Genomic DNA, 19,574 nt, shown 5'->3' with positions numbered 1-19,574 from the left:
GACTGTACACCTTGCCCAACGGCAACCTGTAGGCTAGCAGAGGGAAGGAGTGCCTTACACCACCTTTGGTAGAGATGCACCTCCATCCCAACACCCTATATACAAGAAGAATGAGTCTAATTTAAGACAAGGGTGGCTATATGAGTACAGATTTCCTGCTGAAAGATCTCGCTCAATAGTGGTAAAAGGAGACGGTTTTAAGTGTATGGGTTAAACAAAGGTGCTTAAATATGCAGGTGTGTTCATGTCAGCTAAAATGGGTTCCCACTGTAAATATGCAGTTGCACAGATCCATTAGTCCACACCCAAACTGCTACATTTGTGTTTGGAGAGTATATGCCCTCAATATACTTGGAGGTTCTTCAGGAGAGGTTCTTCTGGATTGCATGCTTGTTGTGCTCAATAAAGACTTTTTACAACTACAGCTCCAGTCTCTACATGGCTCATTCTAAGTTACAATAACTGTCTTTTGCACAATCAAGCAAGCTTGAACCGTTTAATCACAGAATTGTAAGTTAACTGTTGATCTTGCATCTATGTATGGATCAAGGCTCTATCAAGTGTGAACAAGCTAGTTCGAAGTGTAAATCATTGCTAGAAAGATGTTACTTGATAACTAGTGATTAGATTGATTCTGTGTTTATGGAAAAGACATGCCTGAATGACTCAGTACTTTTGAGACCATTGACACAGTGTTCTGCAGTGTTGGAGGCCATTTATTCCAGGCATAATGAAATCTGCAATTTCAATTTGAAGTAGTAACTGAGAATAACTGAAATATTCCTATTATAGAAACATTGGGATTACATCATCAGTATGATCATTTTAATTCCTACTGTCTCTGCTTTCTCTCAATTTTCCTTTATTTCTTTAGCCAAAACTATGTCTTCCATCTCTGAAATCATTTATTGATTTGACTTCCATTTCTAGCCATGGTAGAGAATACTGAAACAATTCCTGATAAGCCAAGTAGAAATATGAAGCAGCTTACAGTAGTGCACAAAATAGAACAGAGGAATTGTAGCAGACTTACGAGAGAGGAACAATAATGAGATATGGTCCATTAAGTCTCTTGTGTTCCATCAGGTATGTAATGAGCCCAATAGTCTGGATTGTCTTTCCAAGTCCCATTTCATCAGCCAAAATTCCATTCAAATTGTTATTGTAGAGGGAAACCAGCCATTCAAGTCCCTGAAGCTGCAGTTTGCAAAGAATATCCAGTTAGAATTCATTTTTAAAGAAAATTACAAATTCAAAGCTCACTTTTACACATTTATAGAAATGTTTAAATTTGGGTTGTGATCAAGCATACACAAATCCTTCTTAAGAGATGAGGCAGGCTTTTTAAAAACAAATGCAAACCTTAACTCCAAAACATTGCAGGTAAATCCAAAGTGGATGGAATTGAATGAAATTACCTTGTACTCAACCTTTCTGACTGACCGGCAAAATTCCTGGCTCATAATCTCCTAATCACTGCTTGCCTAACAATCAAATATTGCAAATTTTTGATGTGACAATCAAGATGCAATGCATGGTAAGCTGAATCAAAACAAACGTGCCATACAACTTACAGGAGTATCTCATGGAAAAATATGTTTGTGTACTAACAGAAGAAACATATGATGTAGAAAATCATGCAAGTTCTTAAAATTAAAATCACAAACCAAAATTATATTCACAATGTTTAAAAAAAGAAAATAATTGGAATACTACACAGGTTAAGTAGCATCTATGGAGAGAAAAAATAATTAACATTTATCATCATTGGTCTTTCAGGAAAAGTAGAAATAAAGACCACCTTAATTAGAAATTCTTAGCACAGATCTATGCCTCTTATTATAAGGTGCACCTCTATCAAGTCACCTCTCATCCTCCTACATTGCTTCACTTTCTTTCACACATTAGTGCTAGTATCTACTGTTTCAAAATTCCAGTACCTGCACTATTTTGTTTTTGAATACTGCAAATGGAGACAAATATACAAGATAATGTTGATCATCATTCCCTGAATTTCACATCTGCAACAAAACCAACTCTTAGCATCATAGCTTTGTAATCGCTGCTCAAAAGTTAATGGCGTGTAATATCTGGTGATGGACTACTGAAGTGTTGAGGCCACTAACTTTGTTTTGAAATGTCTAAATTTCAGTAACAGTAGCTCTCCTTCCATTCAACGGGAGCCGAATGCCATGTTAGAATTCACTTCAAGAGGTCTAGAATACAAGAGCAAGGTTCTGATGCTGAGGCTTTATAAGGCACTGGTGAGGCCTCACCTTGAGTATTGGGAACAGTTTTGGGCCTCTCATTTTAGAAAAGATGTCCTGGCATTGGAAAGGGTCCAGAGGAGGTTCACAAGGATGATTCCAGGAATCAAAGTGTTATCATACAAGGAACGTTTGATGGCACTGGATCTGTACTCGCTGGAATTTAGAAGGATTGGGGTTGGGGGGGAATCTAATTGAAATTTTTTGAATGTTGAAAGGCCTAGACAGAGTAGATGTGGAAAGGATGTTTTCCATGGTGGGAGAGCCTAGGACAAGAGGGCACAGCCTCAGGATAGAGGACGCCTTTCAAAACAAAGACATGGAGAAATTTCTTTAGCCAAAGGGTGGTGCATTTGTGGAATCTGTTGCCACAGGCAGCTATGCAGGTCAGGTTGTTGGATGTATTTAAGGTAGACAGTGATAGCTTATTGATTGGACATGGCATTAACAGTTACGGGGAAAAGGCCAGGAACTGGGGTTGAGGAGGAAATTTACAAAAAGGATCAGCCATGATTGAATGGCAGAGCAGACTTGATGGGCCAGATGGCCTAATTCTGCACCTATGTCTTATGGTTTTATAATGAGTTCAATGAACTGATTAACTGAAACAAAAATGGGTGCAGAAGGAATCAAATTGGGCGAAGACCAACCAAACAAAAAAGTGTTTGGCATTTGTGACAGTTTAACCTTAAAACTATTAATTCTTACACCATGGCAACAAGATACAAAGTCTGCATCAAGGTATCTCCCAAGAAGAAATTTTGCAGCTGACAGGAGTTTCAAGCTCTTCTGAAGTATCTATTCTTACCTGATACTGTTTAAGAGTTCCATTGATCAGGAGAGCAGATTGTTTCTCTACCCTCTCTGTTACTGCATGAGCTACTGCATAATATGACTGGGAACCTTTCATTCCTGCTCGCATGCTATATTCATCATCAACATCTTGCTTAGCACACCTAAAAATCAGAAAGAATCAAGCCATTTCAAATTATGAATCAAACTAAATATTCAATTATTCAGAACTATTCTCACTCACAATGAGATGCAGCAAATCCCAGAAATGTACAATTGTTAGCTGTAACAATAGTATTATATTTTTACCATTTTGTTACTACCGTTAAAAAGATGCAACTCTCAAAATGCAAGATGGGATTTCACAAATCTACAACTATTTTCTTCTACTAACCTTATTCTAGGGCCATATATTTCCAAATAATAGTCTGTATGCCAAGAAAACAGTTTGTGAGATTATAGGGTTCCTATACATTTGTTCTCACATCCCACCAGGATGCAAATCAATGAATGCAAGTGGCACAAATATCACTTACAGTATTTTATTTCTTGTTTGCTATGCAAAACCTAAATTTTTGAGCTCTGGAAATACATTGATTAGCAAGATGGTCAACCAATTACTAAAATTATTGACTTTGGACATTTGAAACCATCATGTATGCATCTTAGAAACTTCAGAAAAAAAAGCCTTATTCACAATTCTATCCATATTTTCATCTTCTAAGGTACTTCATCAGCCTTTGACTCTGGTATTATGGGTTCTGAGACAACTAACTTAAGGGTACTGCAGAATCCTCACACTGTTCCATAGTGGAGGTGGTGGTGGTGGTGGTGGTTGTTGATGAAATAGGCAGATGGGTAATTGTGTAGTGCCTTTGTGTGCTCCGGGTTCATGGCTTCAAAGCTATCTGTACCTTTCTGAATGCTCTATCTGCACATCAAATTGCCAGGGAACAAAGGTTCCCAGGAGTCAGTGTTTCTTCAAAAAAAGGCTTTCAGCACATTATTGAAGAATGTTAGAAAAAATTATCTTTTTTCAGTATCTTGAGCAACTTCACCTGATAACCTCTTTCCATGACAGAGACTAGTATACGTTAGCCTTTGAATATACACAAACAAATATCTACAGTATTCTGCACTTCCATAGCCAAGGTTGGAGTGGAGGTGATGTAGGTCAGACAGGTTCCAATTTATCCTGTAGATAAATTTCACTCCAGCAGGAAGCCAGTTGTAGGTAAGATATTGCAGTGAGAAAAAAAAGTGATAAGTACTAGGGTTATAACTCAACTGTATTTATTAGATGCCCAGACTATTAAAAAACCAACAGCAGGGCTTTGAGTTCTTGTTCAATGAATCATCAAACATTGTTATTGCACAACTTGCTGAATTACTTCAGCACTTAGTGTGTGGTATTCAATAAACTAATACCCACATATTTGTGATTATAAAAGATTAACAGCAAAAACATAGCTCTGGTAGAGTTTCAAAAATGAGACAAAATTATTCATTCAAGGCTTACAACCTTTGATGTCTAAGGCTGTATTTAAATATCCATCCCTAAGTATCCTCAAAAAGGTGGAGAGCTGCCTTCGTGAACTGTTGCAGCCCTTGCAGTGTGGATAAATCTTCAATGATACTAGTGAGATACTTGCAGGATTGTAACATAGCAACGGTGAAAGGACAGCGATATATACATTTTCGAGTCAGGATGGTGGGGGCTTTCAGGCAGTGGAGTTCCCTGGCTTTGTGTGCTGTTAAAAGTTGTAGGCCATTAGTGTCATGTAAATAGTCATAGCAAATTGCTACAGGACATACTGTAGATAGAACAAACTACTACCACTGTGCGTCAGTGGTGGTAAGTAGCTCTAGATGGGATGCCTATCGTGGGTTGCTCGTCCTATTTAGTCTCAAGCTTCTTGTGTGCTGTTGAAATTGCAGTCATTTTAGGCATATGGAGAACAAGCCTTGCAGATGGTGGATGTACCTTGGGGAACAAGGAGGCAAGTTACTTGTTGCAGGATTCCTAGCCTTTACCCTTATATATAATGTGTCTATGTCTATGTGGTTACTTCTGTTCATTGTTATAAATACACTCAGAAATAATCAGACTAAAGCATTAAAATCTTTACAGATGCATGTATTAGATGTTCAAAAGTCCACCACCATGTGCTGCTCATGTTAAGATGATTTTCCTTTACTACATTAGGTACATAAATAAAGATTAAAAAAGTCTAAGGTTAAATTTATTTTCCTCTTATTTGTTGTTTCTTTTCAAATTTTTGACTTTCAATTGTTTTTACAAATTGCTTGCAAATTAGAACTTTGTTAGTATCAAATTACAGTAAATCTAGTGCATATGAGAAAGCAAATGGAACTTTGTTTCTAACAACATGTAAAATAATAAGCAGGAAATGCAAATCATATACTTACATTTATATACTATATATTTACAAATCAATGAAATGTGCAGTTTTTGACACGCTAGGTTCTGTTATTTAGTCCTATCTATGGAAAGGCAAACGTCACAGACTAAATAAAGCTCACCTTCAAAAACCTAAAAGGGTAGGTGGTATGGCCTTGCCCAATATTCATTTATATTACTGGGCAGCCAACATACGTTGTCTTATCTTTTGGTCTTATTTTTATAATCAGTCTGACTGTCCAATATGGGTGGCAATGGAGTTGAACTCTAATAAGAATCTCTCCATCTCTACACTTCTTGGATCCGCACTTCCTTGCCATTTGCCTAATCCAGTCATCAGACACACTCTGAGAACATGGGCTCTGCTTTTTCAGCCTTCTATGCAGGATTTAATATTTCTAGACTGGTATAGAAAGGGCATCAGGTGCTTTTAAGATCTTTTCATAGACAAGCGCTTTGCAACTTTTGAACAACTATCCGTAAAGCTTGGCCTACCCAACACTCATATCTTTAGATACCTCCAAATTAGACATTTTCTCAACCCTTTAATACCAAACTTTCCTGAAGTACCTGATAAAAATGTCGTGGACTTCTTACTTCGTATGAACCCATTGGGTGAAGGTTTAATATCTACTATTCGAGATATGTTAGCATGTTGAGGCAAGCCCCATTTGACAAAATTAAAACTGCCTGGGAGCATGATTTAAATTTACCTCTGACCGACGAGGATTGGGATTCATTTCTCAAGTCAGTTAATTCAACTTCTCTACGTGCTCGCCGCTGCCTTTTACAATTCAAGGTTGTACACAGGGCTCATGTCTCAAGCGAAATTATCGCGGTTTTATCCTGATATTAGTCCCTGTTGTGACAAGTGTAAAGGGGGTGAGGCTTCCCTTATTCATATGTATTGGGCTTGTCCTAGTTTGGAGAAATTCTGGAGAGATGTCTTTTTAAACTTTATCTCATATACTTAAATGGTACTTGAAACCTAACCTTCTGATTGTTCTTTTCCGCACTTCATGAGAAGTTGACATGCATCTGACTCCAACTAAGCGTCACACATTGACTTTCGCCTCTCTTTTGGCCAGACATGCAGTCCTTAGGTGGAGAGATGTTGCCCCACCCACTAATTCTCAATGAGTCAGAGACATTATGTCCTGCTCAGACCTTGAAAAGATTCATTATTCACTTCTTAATTCCGACATAAAGTTCCAAAAGGTGTGGGGACCTTTTCTTGAATATTTTCATAATTCCCATTTAGATTAAGGGTGCATCCCTCCTTTTTTTCTTTTGCATTTAAATCCCTTACTTCCAGTTTCGTTCGGTTAAGATTTATGTTTTTTTTAATGTGTTAACATATTATAGCTCAGGTAATAGGCAATATACCCTCATTTGTATAAATACAGCTCTGTGGTGATAAAAGTTCTGATTAACTTTTTTTAATATATCGTAAGACTGGCTTGGAGTTGGGTAGTGGGAGGGTGGGGTGGTAACTTCCTTTATACGATTCTACTATGGGTGCTTTTTTTTGTGAATTTATTTTTTTATTGTTATGAACTGTACATTTGATACATTTGTTTTGCACTGTATAAACCTCTTCTTAAACTTTTTTTATTGTTTTGTCGCATTATAGAAACATTAAAAATTCACTTAAAAATGTGCAGTCAGCTAACCAGACAACATGGGATACTACATGTGCTTCACTGCAATCTCTTAAAATCCTATATTGTAAACCAAAACATTTTTAAAATACATACTCAATTATCTGCTTGGCAAAAATGTCAGATACATCTTCAATGTTAGAAACAATAATCTTCTTTTCTTCAGTATCAGGTGCAACTGGTGTTTCTTCATCTTCCTCCTTAACATAAAGCAAATCTTGTATTTAGGCTAAAGATTGCATTGATATCATACTTGATAGAACTTGCAAAATAAGGGGAAAAATAATGAATCAAATTAAAACATCATAAAATGTTTGTCAGCCAATACGGACACTTGCAGCATGATCAACCTTAGCAAAGTTGCAAATAAGGTAACATATTCTTGCAACATAGTACATGATTTATGAGTCTACAGATCAAGTACTGCAGTAGACTTCCCTTCCTCCAAAGCACATTTTGGACTTCCCAATTAAACAATGTTGCAATAATATCCAAAATAAAACACTTTTACAGAGTTACAAAACTCTGAAAGCAATTTTTGTCAGAAATTACCAGGTTGAAAGGAATTGTTGACATTCCATGTTGAAACCTTACATCAAGTATTTGGTCCTGATGCAGATCTGATGTGAAAAGTCAGCAACTCCTTTCATCCCAGCAGATTTTTAGTTGCTCCAGATCTGTTGTCCATCATCCCAGAAGTAAAAAGACCAAACATATACACCGCACACTAGTATATACAATGAAACTTATGAAAGAATCTAGCTTCCCCAAGTTGAGCAACAGACATATCTGCACCTCCCCGTCCTGGATTCTGAAGTAATCTTTCCCTGCAGGGTGTTCTGGTACACTCTTCCATTTCCATCACTACCTAACCCCCTTCTCACTTCTTGCAATATGTGCCATTTTAATGCCCCTATTCAATTGTCCAGGGATACTCCTTTCAGACGAGGCCTCCTTCTTAATATACTGCATGGTGCTCAAACGTATACTCATGACCTTTTGGAAATTATTTCGGAATGAGTGATTACTTTGTAAAACAACTCGGTTCAGCAGGGAAGATGAACCCCTGCTTTCAGTTACCCATCACCTTAGTTCCCAGCCCACTTCCACTGACTGCTGTCACAAAAAAACTCAATGTAAACACATGGAACAGTTGGTCATTTCACTAGGCATAATGCAGGCAGTTGGGCTCAACTGACTAATAAGTTTCATACAACTCCTCCAGGCTTGTATTTCACATTTCCGGCATTCACTTTTATTTGCCGCCCCCACTGGCATTTTCGAATTTTAATTGTAATATTTTCTTAAAAATTCACTGCCTAAACCAGACACTATCACCCAGCACCAGTAACGGAATGATTCATTCCCCTGCATTTACCCCCCCAAATGATATTGCTCTCTCCACTCCCTCCCCACACACACCTGTCTCCAATGTTAAACTTATTTTAATTCCCTAGTTCTGATGAACTACCAACTTCCTGAAAAGCTAACTAATTCTCAATAATACTAGTCAGTACTAGAAATCAGCAACTCATGCTGATTTCCAACACTTTGCTTCTATTAAAATGAAAATATTGCTGCCTCTCCACAAATAATTATCAGTACTACAAATTAATCAGAGCAACTGAAAGCAGCGCATTTCCAACTAGTGTAACAAACTAGGATCTGGTTAACCTGTAAATTTAAACAATAATCCAAATACTTTCAAAAATAGTACTGACATTTTCTATTAATGCACAAAACTGAACCAGAGAAACTTGTACAACTATAGCCCTGTCAGAAAGGCAGTAAATGGGGAGCACTGCTTTGCCACAATATACAGTGACTTCTGGTATTTTTGTCAAGCATATCAAGGTCAATCAAATGTAGATGAGGCTTACTCATTTTGCTCCCAAAGTCAAGGGTAACTAAGAGTCACAACATTAATATAAGCAGGAGGCAGCAGTGGTAAGTCATCTGGCTAGTGAGACTGCTCTGGCATTCAACAAGATATGGCTGGTGTTCAATCTCAAATACCATCCTCAGAACTATGTCAAAATTTTCAATTCCTGTAATATCCACATATCTATCACTCAGTTTTGTTGGCCAAAATGCCACAGCCTTCCATGATAGAGAATTCCAAATAACTCTGAGCAACAACATTTCATAGTTCTATGCCAATCTATTTTGATATCACAACTCTTAGTTTTAAACTCCGAAGTATCTAGCTTGTCAAACCTAAGAATTTTGAATATGGTTCCTTTTCAATATTCTAAATCCTAGCCTAATCAAACTTCTCATAAGACAAACCTGCCAATCCATGAACCTGCCTGGTGAAACTCTGTAGTACTTGTTTGACAACTAGTATATTTTTTTAATCTGGAAAGGAAGGTTAAGTTGTACACCAATATAACACTTCTGGGATTCATAAACTGCATTTGGCCACAGTGTTCAAATTTGGCTTTTTAACATATTTCCATATTCTGACCCTACTTGGCTTTTGTTTCTGCTTTCTATTTGCTTATGCATTTCAGGATCAACTTCCCTGTTTTTTTTTTAAATAATTAATCTCTTATATTCCTTCACTTGCACTGGACCTTTAATTCACCAGCATTTCTAGGAAGATCTTGGTCTGCTTTGTGATTTTTAGTTTTCTTGCTTTTCCATTTTCCCTTCATTGATTTCTTGGGCATGATTACATTACCTATTACACACAGCTCTAATATCCTTATTTTAACTATGTCCTACATTATGACTACGATTAAGACAATGAAAATGAACTCCCACTAATATTTTCTGGCCCCTGCTGCTCTTTTAGCTCCATCCAAAATTCCATGCTTGATCCTCCCCTCCATCGGCAGTGCTCCTCAACTGCTGTTTCATTTTTTTGTCCTTCCTATATGTCAAATACACTGGAATATTTCAGTTACCAATTTTAGTTACCTTGCAACAAGGTTCCTATAATGGCAATTGATCATGTCCATTTATAAGTGTGCCAATATTGCTGATGCAGACTGCATTTAGATATAGTGCTTCCAAGCTAGGCCTTTTAATTTTTTTTCCATTTATTGACTCCAATTGTAGCTTGCTTTTGTTTCTGTCATCTATTTACATTTCTAATGCTTACTTTCTGCTTTGTTTCTCACCCACCTGATTTTCCATGCACACCATTAAGCTACATTTAACTTCCTTCCAAAACATTGTATCCACCCCAGGCCCCCACAGATATTGCTCTCTGCCATCTACCTCAGAAATAGTCTCAGAAATCTAAAGTTCTTCCTCCTGAATTGCCAGCCACAAATTTATATGCTTTAGCCTAACATTGTTCTTGTTAGTATACAACTCTGGGATTAAAAGTGAATAACAATGTAGTAAGGCAAGAGCAGTGAAACAAGTAAAAACAAGCTCTAATATGCCACAAAAATAACAAACCTCCTCTTCATATTCTGAACCACTTTCTTCTTCACTGTCTGATCGTGGGGCTACTTCATACCTAAAAAGGAGAAAAAAAAACATATACCAAGTTAACATATTGATGGCTGAAAGATTTAACATAATGTGATGATATCATAAAATCAAAGCACATTGCACAAAAATGTTTTTAAAAAAAACTGAAGAGATAATGTGTTATTTAATCGAAGTGTTTTTCCACAGATTAGATCTCAATAAAGAAACATTCTTGTCACCACACACACACAGTATTTAGGAGAAAAATAATTTTTGTGCTAATACACTTCACAATAACCAGGTAATCAATTTAAATATAAAAAAAGCAGAAAATGCCACAAGTGCTTAGCAGAACATGACAAGTAGCATCAAAGGAGAGTTAACATTTCAAGTCAATGAAAAGCCCAAAATGTTAACTGTTACTCTCTCCATAGATGCTGCTCAACTTCTTTTTTCACAATTATATATACTGTATAGTATTTCAGATTCTCAGCATTTGCATTTTTTGGTGTTTGAATTGGTTCAAAACATGCAATTTATGATTTTAGTCTCCCTGGAAGCCCTGGATATGAGCATATGAGCACATAAATAACTAATGTTCCAATTTTTCTAACAAGACCATTGCCTGATTATTTATTATAGGGAATTTATTTGAAATAGCCAAATCTAGGTAATTGTATGTGAAGCGCCACACACAAAATGGTAAACAGCAGGCTAGACAGCATCTATGGAATTAAATAATCAGTCAACATTTCAGGCTGAGACCATTTTCAGGACAAGTCAATTGACCTGTCTTTACATAAATAATTGTATGTAAAAATATTTCAAATCGATGACAATTGTAACCTCGTTTAAATTTCTGACTATGACCAGAATAATCCATGGTGAAATACAGGTGTCCCCTGCTTTACGAAAGTTCCCTTTACCCCACTTCACTTTTACTTAGGACCTACATTAGTATTTGTTTTCAATAAACTAAAGAAATTCGAAGAGGATTTTCGTTTTTACGAAAAAAGGTGCTCGCTTTAAACTTGTGTTTACCCCGAGAAAGACTACCAAAACCGTGAAGCCTTGCACGGGCAGGTGTGTGCACATGTGTATCTGCTGATTTTTCTCCCCTACAGTTCAATTTTTGGCCAAATCTTTCCGATTCTGGTAAGTGAAACTACACTGTACATGCATTATTTCTACTTTATATAAGCTGTGTATTTATCATATCATTCCTGCTTTTACTATATGTTAGTGTTATTTTAGGTTTTATGTGCTATTTGGTAGATTATTTTTGGGGTCTGGGAACGCTTAAAAATTTTTCCCATATAAATTAATGGTAACTGATTCGTCTTACGAAAAAACTGATTTCGGCTTATGAAAGGTTTCATAGGAACGCTCTACTGTCAGTGGGGGAAACCTATACTTGATTTAACCAAAAATTTTCAATGATTGTTAGAAAACAGAGTAGTATGGAATATCTGATAGATAATCAATTGTCAGCACTGGTGGTCTTTAACAAGCTCTCCTCCTTCGACTGTCCATCGATTTCGATGTTGACTGTGCTGTGAGTTTACTCTCTGCAGGCACATTTATGGGCCACAAGACCAGCATTGGATCAGCACTGACTCCCACATCGGTTGCATTTGTGACTTGTCTGGTCTAGCACTGAATGTCTGTGTTCATGACCTGCTTCATATTTCTTCTGCCTTTTCTCCTCAACAGCTGGGATTGACTTCTTGACAATGCAGCGCCAACTTCTTCTGTCCAAAGCATCTTTCTCCCAGGTGCTGACATTTATGTCAGTGTTCTTCATTTGGCGCTTGAGCACATCTTTGTAGCGCAGCTTCTGACCACCATGCTTCCTCTTTCCTTCATGTAGCTCGCCACAGAAAACAGCTTTGGATAAACAATCATCGCTCATTCTTGGGACGTGACTAGTCCAACGCAGCTGAGAAGCTATGATGAGCGATTCTGCACTGACTGTCCCAGCATATTTGAGCACCTCCACATCTAGTACCCTCTCTTGCCACTTGATGTGTAATATTTGGCATAAATGCCTGAGTTGTGTCTTGGTCAATTTCTTGATTTGCTTCCGATACAATGTCATTGTTTTAGTTGAATAAAGCAGAGATGGTAAAACAGCTGTGTTATACACTTTGACCTTTGTAGTCTTTATCAAGCTCTACTTGATGAGCAGCCCCTGAAAATAATCAATGGGGTAAGCAAAGCAGTAAATGACTACTTTGCCTAGCCTACTGAATTTCAGTCAACTGCACTGACATTTCATCACACTCATTCCCCACCTTCCTCCAGATCTACACATCTTTAATGAAGTTTATAGACACTTTTCAAGTCACTTTAATTGTCATTTCGATCACAACTGCTGGTACAATACGTAGTAAAAATGAGACAGCATGGTGTTACATGACACAGTACAAAAACTAGACTGAACTACATAAAAAGAAACAACAACACAGAGAAAGCTACAGTAGACTACAGACCTACACAGGACTGCGAAAAGTGCACAAAACAGTGCAGGCATTACAATAAATAATAAACAGGACAATAGGGCAAGGCTCTGGGTATTGAGGAGTCTGATAGCTTGGGGGAAGAAACTGTTACATAGTCTGGTCACAAGAGCCCGAATGCTTCAGAGCCTTTTCCCAGACGGCCGGAGGGAGAAGAGATTGTATGAGGGGTGCATGGAGTCCTTCATAATGCTGTTTCCTTTACGGATGCAGTGCGTAGTGTAAATGTCCGTGATGGCGGGAACAGAGACCCCAATGATCTTCTCAGCTGACCTCACTATCTGCTGCAGGGTCTTGCGATCTGAGATGGTGCAATTTCCAAACCAGGTAGTGATACAACTGCTCAGGATGCTCTCAATACAACCCCTGTAGAATATGATGGATGGGGGGGTGGTGGGAGATGGACTTTCCTCAGCCTTCGCAGAAAGTAGAGACGCTGCTGGGCTTTCTTTGCTATGGAGCTGGTGTTGAAGGACCAGGTGAGATTATCCACCAGGTGAACACCAAGAAATCTGATGCTCTTAACGATCTCTACTGAGGAGCCGTCTATGTTCAGCGGGGAGTGGTCGCACAATGCCCTCCTGAAGTCAACAACCATCTCTTTTGTTTTGTTCACATTAAGAGACAGGTTATTGGCTCTGCATTAGTCCATTAGCCGCTGCACCTCCTCTTTGTAAGCTGACTCGTCATTCTTGCTGATGAGACCTACCACGGTCATGTCATGGCGAACTTGATGATGTGGTTTGAGCTGTGTGTTGCAGCACAGTCGTGAGTCAGCAGAGAGAACAGCAGTGGACTGAGCACGCAGCCCTGGGAGGCCCTGTGCTCAGTGTGATGCTGTTGGAGATGCTGCTCCCGATCTGGACTGACTGACTGAGGTCTCCCAGTCAAGAAGACTTTTCTGTCAGGATTTTCTGAACCAATCCATGTTTGGTTAGCACCAGATCTAACTTTATCAAGTCCACGCTGGTTTTATCGATGTTTTCCAACTTCTGGTAATTCCCTCTACTTCTCTCTTTTTCAATACCCCACTCTGGCTCCCCTCTTAACTCTTCTCCTTATCTGCCTATCACCTCCCTCTGGTGCCCCTTCTTCCCTTTCTCCCATCGTGCACTATACTTTCATATCAGACTCTCTCTTTTTCAATCCTTTACCTTTTCCACTTATCTCCTCCCAGCCCACAACTTCATCCCCCTCCCCACCCACCCGGCTTTATCTGTCAACTTCTAGCTTGTTCCCCAATACCACCTTCTTATTCCACCCTCTTCTCCCTTCCTTTCCAGTCCTGAATCTTCATGAAGGGCCTCAACCCATAACTGTGACTGTTTATTCAATTCCATAGATGATGCCCATCTTGAGTTCCTCCAGCTTTTTGTGCGCGTTGCTCTGAACTTCCAGCATCTGCAGAATTTCTTCCATTTACAGTTAGATGTTTTCCATGTTATAGGCGCAAGTTGTTAAATAAAATTAAATATAACATCATTTCACAGGTCGACTAAATCATTCATGCTCAACACTGAACTGATTCCACAACCCATGAACTCACATTCAAGAACTTTATAAACCCATGTCCTTGGTATTATTTATTTATTTATTTATTTATCTATTTGCAGTTTGCACATTGGTTGTCAGTCTTAGTGTGCAGTTTTTCATTGACTATTGTATTTCTTCATTCTACCGAGAATGCTCATAAAAAAAATGAATCGCAGGGGAGTATATGGTGTCATACACGTACTTTGATAAAAAATTTACTTTGAACTTTAAAAAAATATATATTGAATTTTACATGAATATAAATAATCTTGATCAATATATTTTAAACAGACAGCTCATTAAAAAAAAACTGGATGCCAATTTAAAAATCTGAATGTAAATTAACTAATTACATATGAAGCAATCATTCTGAAATGGCATTTAGCCATTTTTAAGCCACAATCATTCCTTAAACTACATCCTATTCATTCAAGAATTTTAAAATATAAGAAAATGACGTAACAACTTCATTTCTTTAATTATTGCAATGCACTACCTCACCTGAGAATTTTAAAATTTGTAACGTTTAACATCCTTCACAAATATGTATTTTTTTCCTTTTGAAACTCATTCTATTACAACAGTGTACTAATTTTATTTGTCAGCTTACTTCATATGAATACTAAGCTGAGTGGATCACAGTTTAATCGCATCTTGAATAAAGATGACATATTGATTGTTTGCATTTTTCTAGGTTAATTTTTATATTAAAGGATACTAATTATAGAGTCTGTTATTTTCCAGAATAACATAGACTCAGGACATTTTGTTTAGTCTGTCAACAACACTGGAATGGTAAGAAGCACCCCAGCATCTTTAATGCTAAATATAATTTACTTACCCAGGATTCATTTCCAACCAGGCATCCAACTGGACAGCTTTTGGAGCCTCAGGTCCTTGCAAAACTTTGCCAGTTTCAACATGGATAACTTTGACTGGCAAATCACTCATCTGGCTGCTTTCATCCAAAAGCTTGAACAAATGTACAGCAGGTTTATTTGTACACAGAATTTGTAAGACCACACACATCAAGCAGATGCCATCAAAAGACAATTCCATAGACAGTAATGTGCAGAAGTCTTAGGTGTATATATAGCTAGGATGCCCAAGACTTCTGCACAGTACTGTATATTGGTTAAAATACGAAGGTGGTTGGAAAACAAGAAATAATAGTACTCAGCTTTGTATTAGCTCAGAAGTATTAAGTGTTATTTGGTAACTGGAAAGTATGAAAGTAACACACACACACTCATCATTTTTTTTAAAAAGTAGTCTGGTGGGAAGTTAAGCATACAAAATCTAAAAAATGCATTAAGTATCAATAAACATAAAACCTCACAACAAATAAAAACCTTTGGGCTTATGTCCACATCTTTACACAAATTGGCACAGTGAAAATGATCTCAAAGCATGGACCAGTGCCCCAGTTTTCAATTCTCCACACTTCATGCAGAACACATTAAGTCATTAACTAGCTCAAGGCACAAGATGTTTAAAATATTTGAAATCAGAAATTTTGGATATTTTATGCAGAGTGGCAGATGAAATAAATAAGCTAGGAATCATATGAAGTCTAAGGTGAATCCACTTCAGCAAGTCTTTGGCAGTATAATTTCTATATGTTTTGCAGCTTACTGTGAGTTTTCAGAACCAACAACCAATCTCCTCACCCATGCACCAAAACTTAAGAATTTTTGGCTTTACAGGAAATTACATACTAGTTTTCTCTAAATCCTTTACTAAACAATGGCCCACTACAAGCATGGGGAGATGAGTTAAGTCGAAGAAATCATATGCTTCCCAATTCTCCCAAAGTAACCAATTAAATTATGAAATGACCCAATTATTCAAATTCCAAATGCTTGTTTCAGGCAGGAAAATTATTTTGTGTATGTCATCAAGGTCCATACCCCATCCTGAATCATTTGTTGACATTAAGGTGGCACCATTTCATTTACTTAGCTAAGCATTTCCATTTCTTCTTCCTTGCTTCAAGAAAATTTCTACTGGGTACCCAAATTAACTATCACTTTATAACCATACTTACTCTGGCAGATAGAAAAACTCATTTGTAATGCATGAAAAAATAACTCACTTCACCATCAGGAGCAAGGCTGGAGCTCATTCCTTCGGCAGGTTCTTCAGTTTTCTGATGATTTTAAAGAGTATAGAAATATTGTTGTTAACCGTAAGATAAACTTTTTAAGTATGAACACCAATTATCTACCTCAATGAGGAAATTAAGGAAACATAAGAGAGTTCCTCAAAGAACACACATCTTCAGGTAGTTCTAATGAACCTTTTCCATTCAATTGAGAGAACAAATGTACCTCCAATTAAATGTCTCATTCAAAAGACAGCCCAGATTGTGCTAAAATCTCTGGAAGGTGGTCTGAAACTGCTAAGTTCAACAGAAAGGTAAGAATGTCATTAAAATGTCAAAGTTGACAGCATTGTGATACTGCTTGAAAGCCTCTACCTTCTGAAATGTTGGAAGGATTCATTTCTGGTAGTTCATAACTATTTTCCCTTATCAATTAGTTAACAATATGTATTACACACTTATGTCCAATATCAGCAAAAATATTGAAAGACTATTAATTCCTTCTGATTAATACAACTTCAATTGAATTGCTTTAGAAGAAGCAGGAAGGAATACAGACTAGAAGGAGAAATACTTAAGAATCAAAGGTAGGAAAGAAAAATGAAAATGGAAAAAAGGGCAAATACACCTTCAACAATCAATACACTTAAAGTAAAAAAAAAGTCAAAATTAACCTACATGTCCCAGAAATCATTTCCTATCCATTCACACCCAAAGCAAAACAGGAAAAAACAGAGTTTAAAGTAATTCATACTAAGCCACCACAAAATCAAAACACATCTAGATTCTGACAACATTAGTAAACACAACTCAAACCTTCTTTTTCTTCTTCTTCTTCTTTTCCTTAGCAGCTTGGGCAGCTTTATGCTCATAGACCAGTTTAGTAAGGCTTGCTACATATTCATCTGTTTGTTGAAGCAGATATGCCAGACGTTTGTCCTTTTTCTGATCAATTAATTTACGATAACCTTCTTCATCTTCTGCCTGGTTCATAAAAATAAAAATGAATTTTAATTGGCAAATTTTATTTATTTAAGGAATAGAAATGGGTGACCTTCTAGCCCTGGTTGCTGCACTTCCTTTAAACTCAGCCAGTTCTATTCATTAGAACCCTCAAAACCCATTGAGTTCATTGGAAAATTTAATCTACTGCATAATATCCAAAAAATAAAGTCATCTAAAAGTGTGTTGAAGTATTAGTAAAACAACATCCTGAAAATCCACTAGTCCCACACAAAGTCTTGAGCACGCTGGATTAATGGAGTTTTTATTGTTAGGTGTTGTGTAACCAAAAGTATTTAAATTTCTATCAATATAGAAAAAATTGCTTTGCTTATGTTTTGACTTTATAATTTGATGCTATTATAAGTAATAGATATAACTCATCCTCAGACGATTCTGCTCCTCTAATACACCAGAACTGTTCTCCAAGAAACACCTTAATTCTTCCTGCCAAACTCCACCAGCCTACTCTTATAATTGAAAAATAAATTTGAAGATCCATCCTGAAAGATCATTAATACCTTCCAGTGTGTTTAATTTTACTTTATGTTCAATCTGGTATCGACCTTAAATTCTGAAATTGACCAATTCCACAGGCCAAATTGTTTGCAAATAGTGAACAGTGTGGACTCAGAGCAGATTTTAACAGAAACAAATTTCCCAGCTTTATATGAATAAATTAGCTGATTTTGTTTTTGTATCCAAGATGCAAACCATTCACCTACAGGTTTTGCAGAGACAAGCATCTGGGAACTTATTGAGGAGACTTTTAAAATTTCAAATATGCTGGGCAGGGTCTTGCTGGCTCAGAGTCCCCTTCTTCCCAACCCCACAAAAGGCTTTGAATGTGGATGGGGAGGGAGGAAAGAGGGAAGCAAACTCTGTAGCCTAAAGCATCCTAGACTCCAGCAGAGTGATCCAAGTTGTGACAAGGCTTTTGGTGGCAGTGAGGGAGGCTACCACTACAATTATCTTGTCAGCTGGCAAAAATCTCACCCTCAGCTCAGCTCCTTGGCCTACTCTGAAATGACAATGATATTTAGGTTTTAAAAAAAAAATTACTTTGAGATACAGAATCCATTAAAGTTAAGAACACTACATTATAAACAGCAGCTAAGGAACAAATCCCTACAAAACATTAAAGGACAAAGCTTTCCTTTTTGCCTTTTAGACTGAATTACTATAACCCTCTTTAATTAAGATTCTTTAGCAGGTGGAATTTGCAAATCTCGACCTCCAGGACCAAAACAGTTCAGTAAGATTGATCAAATACAGTGCTTGCCCAAGTTTTATGAAAATTATTACATGCATGGTATGGAACATGACATAGTGAATACGACCCAGTCCTTCAGAGGTAAAACTTTCATTAAGCACATCTACACAGAGCATTGTTGCAGGTTTGTAACATCAATCATCAGGGACCCACACCACCCAGGTCATGCTCTCTTCTTACTGCTACCATCAGGAAGGTACAAGGAGCCTCAGAACTTGCACCACCAGTTTCAGCAACAGTTACTATCCCTCAACTATCAGGCTCTCGAAGCAGGGGGGATAACTTCACCTGCTCCATCACTGAAATGTTCCCACAACCTTCGGACTCATTTTCAAGTACTCTTCATTTATTGCTTATTTATTATTTCTTTCTTTTGGTACTTACACAGTTTGTCATCTTTTGCACACTCAATGAACACCCAGATGGTGTGGCCATTCATTAATTCTATTATGTTATTATTCTGTTCAGTAAGTTCAGTATTTTGACAACTTTAGTTTAAATTTGCCTAATAATTATGCAGAAAGGTTCTCAAATCATTAATATTTATAAGCACAGATGCAAGAGGCAGAGAGTCA

At 37.3% G+C, this 19,574-nt stretch overlaps 1 protein-coding gene across 4 annotated transcripts in view; it reads right to left on the bottom strand.

Moving 5' to 3' along the window:
• smarca2 (SWI/SNF related, matrix associated, actin dependent regulator of chromatin, subfamily a, member 2) overlaps positions 1–19,574 on the bottom strand; it is a 118,606-nt gene that overhangs the window by 58,554 nt on the left and 40,478 nt on the right. For all 4 annotated transcript variants that reach the window (XM_059969959.1, XM_059969960.1, XM_059969958.1 and 1 more), the window contains exons 10-16: positions 17,541–17,708; positions 16,716–16,769; positions 15,462–15,592; positions 10,554–10,614; positions 7,239–7,342; positions 3,076–3,223; positions 1,034–1,197 (exon numbers count right to left, since the gene is read on the bottom strand). In XM_059969959.1, the coding sequence (XP_059825942.1) occupies positions 1,034–1,197; positions 3,076–3,223; positions 7,239–7,342; positions 10,554–10,614; positions 15,462–15,592; positions 16,716–16,769; positions 17,541–17,708 (830 nt within the window). The remainder of the gene's footprint in view (positions 1–1,033; positions 1,198–3,075; positions 3,224–7,238; positions 7,343–10,553; positions 10,615–15,461; positions 15,593–16,715; positions 16,770–17,540; positions 17,709–19,574) is intronic.

The sequence above is a fragment of the Hypanus sabinus genome, chromosome 5, assembly GCF_030144855.1.
Source record: "Hypanus sabinus isolate sHypSab1 chromosome 5, sHypSab1.hap1, whole genome shotgun sequence".
Lineage (NCBI taxonomy): Eukaryota > Metazoa > Chordata > Chondrichthyes > Myliobatiformes > Dasyatidae > Hypanus > Hypanus sabinus.
This window is presented reverse-complemented; position numbering and strand designations above follow the sequence as displayed.